General features: G+C 57.9%; 1 protein-coding gene across 2 annotated transcripts; it reads left to right on the top strand.

Moving 5' to 3' along the window:
- Window positions 1-1,367: 1,367 nt before the first annotated feature.
- On the top strand, window positions 1,368-8,235 carry IGFBP3 (insulin like growth factor binding protein 3). Of its 2 annotated transcripts, none has more exons than XM_019731560.3 (5): window positions 1,368-1,907; window positions 4,726-4,952; window positions 5,409-5,528; window positions 6,132-6,266; window positions 7,036-8,235. In XM_019731560.3, the coding sequence occupies exons 1-4, from the start codon at window positions 1,499-1,501 to the stop codon at window positions 6,255-6,257; spliced, it is 882 nt and encodes a 293-aa protein (XP_019587119.2). In that variant the 5' UTR covers window positions 1,368-1,498; the 3' UTR covers window positions 6,258-6,266; window positions 7,036-8,235. The 2 variants fall into 2 exon arrangements, with proteins under 2 accessions (XP_019587119.2, XP_074197181.1); XM_074341080.2 differs by having other exon boundaries at window positions 1,368-1,925.
- The last annotated feature ends 1,198 nt before the right edge of the window (window positions 8,236-9,433 follow it).

The following is a 9,433-nucleotide window of genomic DNA, read 5'->3' as shown; positions in this document are numbered from 1 at the left end:
CACATACACACAGAGGAGAGACAGTGAGTGGCATGGATGAATGTCAACTTCACCTGCCGCTACTAGTGGGCCCGCCAGGGTTGGACATAAGGGGGCACTAATTTGCTGTTTCTGGAACAAACTGCAAAAGGCTCTTCCACGAAACCTGTCCACTCACTCCTAGGGCAAGTGTCCAATTTCAACGGCGTCCAGGAAAGTCGGTTCCGCTGTGGCCTCACCGGTTCCCAAGGCTGACTCACAAGCTCTCTCCGAGTGTAATTTCCAGTTGGATCCTGGACCACGCGCGTCCTCTGTCGGTCACCTGGAGAAGGGGAGCGCACACAACGCTGAAAAGACCGCAGAGCTGGCGGATGCAATTCACCCCGACCTCAGGTTCTCAACTGCGCAGTGTTTTAATTGCGCGGAATGAAAGAACCCCAAAGTCTCCACCTCCGCGCACCAGAGAGAACTTAGTGCAGGGGTACTAAGTGGCCGGGGGAAAATTATAGTGAAAAATCACCAGTTTTAAGGACTGTTTGATTATTAATTGCACTTCAACAGTGCCCGCTTTACTGTTTTTATTATATTATTCTTTTGTTGTGGATGGAAGTTCTATTTGAAAGCGTTATCAGGAAGAACACCTAAAACAGGTCAAACCTTGGACAAGCCCTGCTCAGGACTCGTTCCACGCCGGCCCACTTTGCCCACTGGGGACTTGCGGGGCGACAGCAAGTGTTAGCCTTCACCGCTTTGAGAAATGACCCTGTAAAGGGCAAAGCCCACGTGCACACCTGCAGATGCTCATTTGTGGGGCCGGGGAAGGGGACGAACCGGCGGGTGCAGATAAAACCCCGAATATTCGCCTCCCCGAGACCTGAGGCGAATCGGGTCTCATCAGAAATGTCCCACGAATTCCCCAGCCCGAGGACTTGAATTTTGGAAAGCTTTGCAAAGTACGCACGGGTGCGGAGAGCGCACACCAGTTTCCCCGACACAGGCTCGCCGCGGGAAACCCCACCCGAGGGGCACAGAGGGAGAAGGGCGGCGGAGACTCCAGGTAGGCCGGGGGCAGGCGGGGGTGCTGGGGTGACTGGAGAGCTGGAGACGCCGGGATGGCCGGAGGCACCAGGGCTGCTGGGTGATGGGAGAGCCGGCTTCTTGGGACCCGTCAGGTATGCGTGTGGGGAGCAGGTGCCCGGGTGGCCGCGCGCCGCGCACCTCCGCGCTCGGCCCAGCTGCACTGGACCAGATGCGCGACCCCAGAGCCTCGTCTGCGCCTGCCCGCCCCCGTCTCCCCCCACCCCCTGCGCGCTGTTCCGGGGCGTGTCCTCGGCCACAACGGCTTCTATATAGCGGCCGGCGCGCCGGGGCAGTCCAGATGCGAGCGCGGCAGTGCGACGCTGAGAACTAGCCGCTGCCTGTCCCGCTGCCTGTCCCACTTCCGCAGCCTCGCAGTCTCGTGTCACACGGTCCCCGCGCGCCCCGGCCGGCCGAGCTGCGGGTACTCGCGGCGATCACCATGCAGCTGACGTGCCCCGCGCTCTGGGCCGCGACGCTGACCGCGCTGGCGCTGCTCCGAGGGCCGCCGGGGGCGCGGGCCGGCGCGGGCGCGGCGGGCGCGGGCCCTGTGGTGCGCTGCGAGCCTTGCGACGCGCGCGCGCTAGCCCAGTGCGCGCCCCCGCCCGCCTCGCCCGCGTGCGCCGAGTTGGTGCGCGAGCCGGGCTGCGGCTGCTGCCTGACGTGCGCGCTGCGCGAGGGCCAGCCGTGCGGCGTCTATACCGAGCGCTGCGGCGCCGGCCTTCGCTGTCAGCCGAAGCCCGGCGAGCTGCGCCCGCTGCAGGCGCTGCTGGACGGCCGCGGGCTCTGCGCCAACGCCAGCGCCGCCAGCCGCCTGCGCGCCTACCTGCTGCCCGCGCCGCTCGCTCCAGGTGAGCCGCCCGCACCAGGTGCGCCCCGGGGCTGGCGCCCTCAGCCCAGGGCCGGGAATGGGCGGTGCTGCTGGGGAGACTCCACAGCTTTCCGCGCCCCAAGGGTGGTACGTGGCGAGACTGAGGCCCCGCGAGGCGAGGGCTCTACCCTAGGGACCCTCCGCAGCCGCTCGGTTCTCTGAGTGCCGAGTGCTTGTAAATTGCAAAGCGATTTCGGCGACAGTGGGTGAAAGATATCGTGGCGAGGGGGGAGCAGATACGGAGGTTGGTGGTCAATGGGAAGATCCTGGACAGAGGAGACTCCCGGCCGCGCGAGCCTGCGCAGCGCGAGGACGTGGGCGTGGACTGTGCCGCAGGCTCTGGAACGCGACTTCGGTTCCCACGAACTGGGAGCGAGCGTATCCACGCCGAGGGCTGGGAGCCGGGGCGCAGGGAGGTGGATTGGGACCGCGTAGTAGGAAACGGTACCTGCCTTTAAAAATAGTAACAGTTGCGCAGACTTACGGTTTGCAGAGCAGTGTCACGTCCCGGAGTGTCCCTAAAGGAGCCAAGTGGGAATCGGGTTATTAGTGTCTTTGCGGTTGGACATCTGACGTTTAGAAATAAGTGGCTCTCCAAGGTCCCTCAGAGGCAGGACCCTGCGCACAGCCCCCGGCACACCCGCCCCGCGCCCTGCCTGAGCGGCCCTCAGACACAGGCCAAGGGCTGAGGCTGCGGGCTGTGTGGACCCAAGGACTCGGTAACGGGAAGGGACATGGATGAAGCCCCAGGGCTGCTTGCTGCCTTAACCTGAAGTGGGAGGAATGCGTCCAATTCCGGAGCCGGAGGACGCATCAGGTTCGCGGCTGGGGAAGGACCGCACATCGTGTTCTGAAAAGAGGTTCCTCCAATTTTCACGCAGGCTTAGCCAGACGCAGCTAATGCGGTGAGCAGAGTCCCGACACAGCTAAAGCCTCGGGGAACTCGACCCCCACCCCCACCAGCCGGCGTGGGGAGGAGGGGCTCGCTTTACCGCACCCCACGGGTGTGAGGCTATGTGCTTGCCAGGCAGCGCTGGCTCCGTTTCTCCCAGGACCGGTGGAAAGACAATTTTTCAATTGCTTGACATAGTACTGTTTCGTACCAGAAAGACTGTTCAAATCACCAGAAGCGTTTGTCTCTAAGGGCAAAGTGATGCCATCGCAGTGTGCCACCTCGTTGCTGCAGCGCGTTTTGGGGCGTTCAAAAAGTGATCTGAGAGGTTCTTATAAATAGTGTCTTCTTTAGTTGCTTTACTGGACATATTAATTACTACCACAGTGTGAATTGATGTGTTTGTTACAAAATTATTATAAAGAGACATAAGTGACTTCTAAAATCCATGGGGCGGAGACATAAATGACAGTCAAAAGTTAAAATGCTCTGTTGCTTAAAAGGAAAGGTTTCCTCTTCAAGCCTAAATCATCAGGCATTAGAAAGGGGTGCTTAAGAAATTACTCAGAGTTCTTGGAAAAGAAATGCAAATATGTTTATTTACACATTCTTAGCATATCCTTTGCCCCAGTACCTCCCTGAAAAAGAAAAAGGAAGAAACGAACGTTAAAGGAAATTGAAACCAAACGCTACCAGTTAAGAGCGTGGGCGCTGGGCCAGACAAACGAGCCTCCCAGCACCACACCCCTTGGGAACCGTGGGCCTCCTCCGCCTCCTAGGATCATTTCCTGGGGGGACTTGGAGCCCCCACACCCGTGAGTGCACCCTGCGCTTGGCGCCTCCAGAAGAGAACAGGGCGTCTGCAGCTGGAGCACGCGACTGCCAGCCCCACGCAGCCCCGGGAGCGTTCCCGGAGCGCCGGCGGACTTGGCGGGCTTCCCGGCGGTGGCCCGCTGCCACCATACCGGCATGTTCCTGGAGGGCAGAGAGCAGTCCGCTGGAGCAGGGCGCTGAACACCCCAGGCGGAGCCGACTGGGGACCAGATGGCGAGGGGGGCATCAGGGCGCTCTGGACTGAGAGGAGTGGCCGCGCGGCAGCTACCTGACTGCAGGGACAGGAAGGGGAGGGACCCTCCCCCGCGACCCTTCCCCGCGACCCTTCCCCGCAGCTGCCCCAAGTTCATCCTGGACGTCTGGCTGCACGTCAGGGCAGCTTCCTCAGTGTAGTTAAACCCCATGACAGTGACATCCGACACCAGTGTCACCGCAGGTATTATTTCACCACGTCGATTTCGGAGAGGCACCTGCGGGAGGCGGCCTCCTTTTCCGGGAGTGGAAGCTGTGGCCACAGTAGTGGGAGCCGTGATGGCGCTGGTGCTATTTGAGCCTCGTCACTCACGTGCCCACTAGAGGAAGGTCTCACCCAGGAAGGTCACCCGGGATGCAGGTCTGAGCAGCGCCTCTGGGTGGACAGTGAGTTAGAGGTGTGACAGGGGACCTTTCACACCGCCAGCCTGCCTCCCAGTGGGGCGCTGCAGTGGTTCCTGGTGCTGCCGGCACCCCCAGCACTGCTGATTCGGGGGCGGGAGTGGTAGGCAGGGCCTGCGGGATTTGTGAATCCTTCGCCCAGGGCTCCCTGGGGCTCAGCTCTGCCCCCTCCTGGTGGAGGCAGGAAGTCTGGAAGCTGAGCAACACCCACATTGTAAAACCTCGGCTCACGTTTGGTTTTAAAACAGCTGCTTGAGGTAAAGCCGCTACCGCCACCGCTAGTATGACAGTCACATTACCCAGGTGTTTTCTTGACTGCACTTGGAATATTGAGTACCACTCCGACTTAGATGGGGCTGGGTGCCACAGCAGGTTCTGAAAGGACTGCATTACCGTCTGCTCTGCCTGTGGCTTCCAGGAAACAGCAGCGAGTCGGAGGAAGACCCCAGTGTCGCGGACACTGGCAGCCTCGGGCCGCCGGGGACACACCGGGCGCCCGACTCCAAGTTCCACCCCGGCCACACCAAGATGGACGTCATCAAGAGAGGGCACGCCAAGGACAGCCAGCGCTACAAGGTCGACTACGAGGCCCAGAGCACAGACACCCAGAACTTCTCCTCCGAGTCCAAGCGGGACACGGAATACGTGAGTGGGACGCTTGTCCCCCTGCTTACCGGGTGGGTGGGGCCCGCCTGGGCGCTCCAAGGTCACGAGGTCCCTGTTGGCTCAGGAGCCCTGTGGGTAAGTCCAGCCAGCTGTGAGCGGGCAGCCTGGAGCCCCTCCTTCCACAAAGGACAGTGACCCCCTCGGAGCTCTGGTGAGGGCCAAGGTGAAACAGCGCTGCTGGAAGCGTGAGGTGCAGGCTTGCAGTTCAGGGAGATGCTGTCACACACACTGCACTCTGTTTGCTTGGCCTGGGGTCCCTCTTTCCTCGGTTCTGGGCCTTGTCTGGGGACACACAAGAGACGGGGCCGTGGTTGTCCTCGTAGGAGGGGTGACGACTGCATGCATGGGTGCAGCACAGGTCCTGCCAGGCAGGCTTGGGCATGTGGGGTTTTGTGAGGCAGCTGAGCTCCCGAATAACCACCACCACCCCCCCAGGGGCCCTGCCGCCGGGAAATGGAGGATATACTGAACCACCTGAAGTTCCTGAACATGCTGAGCCCCAGGGGTGTCCACATCCCCAACTGCGACAAGAAGGGCTTCTACAAGAAGAAGCAGGTGAGTGCGGCCTCCGAGGCCCTGTCCCTCCCACCATCCACTCACTGTCCCCTCACACCTGGCCTCCTGAGAGTAACAGCCTGTAAAGGGTCCAACACATTGCACATGGGAATGTTTTAAGCCACAGTCACTTCCATAGATCCCGGTGACATGGTGGCAGCATGTCAGTTGGCTTTCTACTTGGACAACTCCTTCTGGTACCTTCAGAATTAGCACCGAACAGCTCTGCCACAGGCCCGCCTTCTCCAGTGGCCATGGCCTCATGGCCTCTCATCCACCACTGTCCAGCAAACTCCCTGAGAAACCAGCCTGTGCTGTCAGACACACATGACGGACACAGGGCATGGGCTGTTCTCGTCCCTCCTTCAGCACATGGGCCTGTGGCCGAGTGTCCACATCTACCCAGGACCCCGAGAGACACAATCTGCCCTGCCCCCTGCCTGTGTGGAAAGCTGTGCACGTATGGCCTTGCCCGGCCTGTCCACGGCCTTTTCTCTGGCCATGCTGGGAAGCCAGCCTGGGTCCTGGCACCTGCCCCTGCCATCAGGACCCTGCTCTGGGGGTCTCTGCATTCATGCTCGGTCTCCTGTGCTCCGTCCACAGTGCCGCCCTTCCAAAGGCAGGAAGCGGGGCTTCTGCTGGTGTGTGGATAAGTACGGGCAGCCCCTCCCAGGCCACGACGCGAAGGGTAAAGGGGACATGCACTGCTACAGCGTGGAGAGCAAGTAGACACAGCACGTAAGCCTGGGGCTGGGGGCGCCAGGGCACCTGGCTCCCGCTCAGCCATGGGGCAGGAGGGAGCGTCTGAGACACAGGCCTGCAGGCTGCTACACCTGGCCCGGGACAGACCCCTGAGGCAGGTGCAGGGGCCCACCCCAACTAAACAGGAGGATCTGGGCCCAGCTGTCTCAGACACTTTACTTCATTTTAAAGAACGAAGATCACATGAACATTTATACACAACATAAGATTTTCCGAGTTAAGCTTTTTCCCTTAAGCCTGACAGTTCCTTTATCATCACAGATAAACTCTTTTCATCCAAAGGAACCTGTTAAAGGAACATGTTTCTAAGTTAAAGATGTGGCTATATTTTTTCCTGTAAAATGCATTGTGGATCTTCTGATAGTCTGTGGTTAATAGAATTGTAATAAAGTTTATTTAATCTGATACGGAAATGAAATTTTAAACCATCATTTTAAAGAATACTACCATATTCAATATTTTTTCTTTTAATAAATGAGAGAGCTTTGGGAAAAAAAGAATAAATATATTTTCATCTCTTCAAGACAAATTTACATAAACAGAAGAAAATTTCATTTTTATGTTTTGTTTCCTTGCAAATTAGAGAAGATAATTCTGATTTTAGGGTGACTTTCTGTGAGCGTCTTATGGGGCTTTGTTAGCAGTGTGGGCCTGGGTGTCACGTCTCATTGTCCCAGGGCAGGCGTGGGGCCCTGATTGATGTTGGGGGGTTATTTCAATATATTTCTTTTTCTGTTTGTTTTAGTTAATGTGGAGCTCAAATACGCCTATTTTGCACAAAAGACTGCCAACGACGTGATCAGCAGCTGGCTACAGTCTCAATTTGTATTTCTTTCTGTAGAGAATTGATTTTTTTTTTTTCTTAAAACCAAAGTTTAGAAAGAGATGCGTGAAATGCCTAGGGCTCTTTCTTCTATGTGGTGAACTTGAGTGTTTTTCCACTTTGCAGTAGTCGATGAAACAGTGTGATTTTTCCTGTCGCTTCCTTTAAAACTACTTGTAAACTCAAGCACAGCACGGCCAGGCCTGACGCCCTGCTCACTGACGTGGCGACCCCCACTTCGCGCCTTAGCAGCTGCACGCTTCGTCCCCTCTGTGACATGAGCCCGGCCTCTCCAGGACAGGAAGCCCCGGCACTGTGACGTCTGGACATCCGACACGCCCATTGGAGCAAGAATCTGCGTCCCCCCGCCCCAGAGACAGCTCCAGTCTTCAGGTCGCCTGCCCTGTGTGGGAACCAGGAGAGGGAATCGGCAGAGTCTTGCTTATTAAAATAAACAAACAAAAGAGACTAAGAACGTTCTGGGGAACTCTGGGAACCCATAATGGCGGGTATCTCTAACCCTCTGTTGTCTGACAGGGCTTTTGCTGGTGGCCCCATGGGGTGGGGGGCCAGGGGCAGAGAGGTGAGTGCCAGCCCTTGGTTTCAGAGGCATTGCAAATAGTAGCACGATGCTTCAGATGATGGCAGAAAATGGTGCCTTCCTGCTCAAAAATTCAAGACCAAGGTTACTGTTGAGGATAAGTTCCTTCAAGGTAAAGGAAGTTTGTTCGTCTCTCACCTTTCGTCCTCTTGGCACGACATGAACACTAATGATTGTATCTAATCAGGAAGACAGATGGGGTGTGGGGGGCTGGCAAGGCCAGCAGGAGCACAGAATGGCCCCCCGCCTTTCTTTCTGATTCACACACAGACACAGAGAAGAAGCCTCTTCATGAGCTGCTACCTCTGTGTAGATAACCCCGGCCGAGACTCAGCCACGCTACAGGCCACAGCCACGGGGCCCTGCCGCCCGCCGCAGTCACAGCGGGGTCTCCAGACATCTGCCTGCCTATTAGCTCATCTTTATTTTTTTAATTAAGTTCTTTTTGGGGAAAAATATTTTTGAAAATTTTGTCTTGCAATGTATTTATAATTGATAAATAAAGTTCTCACCATAAAGAACCCCTCTCCCCACGGCAGTGACTGGCCCCCGATTTGGTGTGACTGTAATAACAGAAGGATCAGGGAGGGCAGGCTGTCCCCACGAGTCCACTGGTCAGAACGGCACGATAAGCACGTGCCCCCACCTGGCCCCACGAGGCGCCAGGTCACCGGTAGTGCCCTCCAGCCAGCAGGTCTGGTCACCAGCCTCAATCCGTCCCGGGAGCAGATCAGCAGGAGCATCTCTGTGGCCCTCGCTGAATTTAGCTTTTGTCCCTGGTGTCCTCTGGGGCAGGGACAAGGGGACACACACTTTCGCCCTCTGCTTGGAGAAGGGAGTGGACAAGGCAGGAGGAGACACTGCTGGGGTTCTGGGGTCTCAGTACCCCCTCCCTAGTCTTGGGACAGCTGCCCCTTGTCACAAAGCTGCATCAGGCACAGTGCCGAGCCGGTGACTTCAGGACATCGAAGGATGTACTGTGTCAAGGAACCTTTTGTTTAGAGCCATTCCTGACTCACTAGGAACGCATCTAAGCTTCGTCCTTCTCACCGGGCACATGTGCTGAGCAGTGAGTGCTAAGTGTTGGAGACCCAGGGGTGGGGGCGGTCCTCGGAGATGACAGGGGATCCAGGAAGGAGAGCGTTGCTTCTGGAGGTGAGGCGCCTGCAAAGTCATGAGGCTGGAGGGAGAGAGCGAGCCCCCCAGCAGGCAAGCACCACGGGAGCAGCGCCCCTCGGCCATGGGGTGGGGGTGGGGGCGTGGTTACCTGGGCCTGCGCCACCGGATGGCGCCTGGAGCTGGGAGCTCTGGGAGCCCCTAACGTGCCTCCCCGGAAGTACCACATCACGTGCCTCCTTCACCCCACCGGCCATCCGTACATGTCCTCCATCCCTCTTCCTTCTAAGTGCTCTGCCATCCTGTCAGGTGAACACGTGACGTTGGACCTGACTCTCTCCCGATCTTCCCTCCCTCAGCCGGCCAGCTGGACCCCGGAGCGCCCCTGGCTTCCCCCTTCACCCACCCAACACCAGAGGTCCCCAGCCACCGTCACCATGGAGTGTGTGTGTAGCCACTCCACCCCCTGGGTCAAGACCATGCAGACTTGGGTGTGGCTTTCCAGGGTTCTACTAGCAAGTGGACACACTTGAAGAGTAACGGTCACTGACCATGTCAAGATGTGTCCTGAAACCTGGCTCCTCTGGTGGCAACCTGTAGGGA

This window comes from Rhinolophus sinicus, chromosome 4, assembly GCF_057876585.1.
Source record: "Rhinolophus sinicus isolate RSI-liver-muscle chromosome 4, RSI-T2T, whole genome shotgun sequence".
Taxonomy (NCBI): domain Eukaryota; kingdom Metazoa; phylum Chordata; class Mammalia; order Chiroptera; family Rhinolophidae; genus Rhinolophus; species Rhinolophus sinicus.
Note: the sequence above shows the minus strand (reverse complement) of the source record. Positions and strands in the feature narration are given on the sequence as shown.

Coding starts and splice junctions, on each gene's coding strand:
- IGFBP3 (XM_074341080.2), top strand. CDS start 1,499: ATGCAGCTGACGTGCCCCGCGCTCTGGGCCGCGACGCTGACCGCGCTG. Junction 4,953..5,408: donor CCAAGCGGGACACGGAATAC/GTGAGTGGGACG, acceptor CCACCCCCCCAG/GGGCCCTGCCGCCGGGAAAT. Junction 5,529..6,131: donor GCTTCTACAAGAAGAAGCAG/GTGAGTGCGGCC, acceptor CTCCGTCCACAG/TGCCGCCCTTCCAAAGGCAG.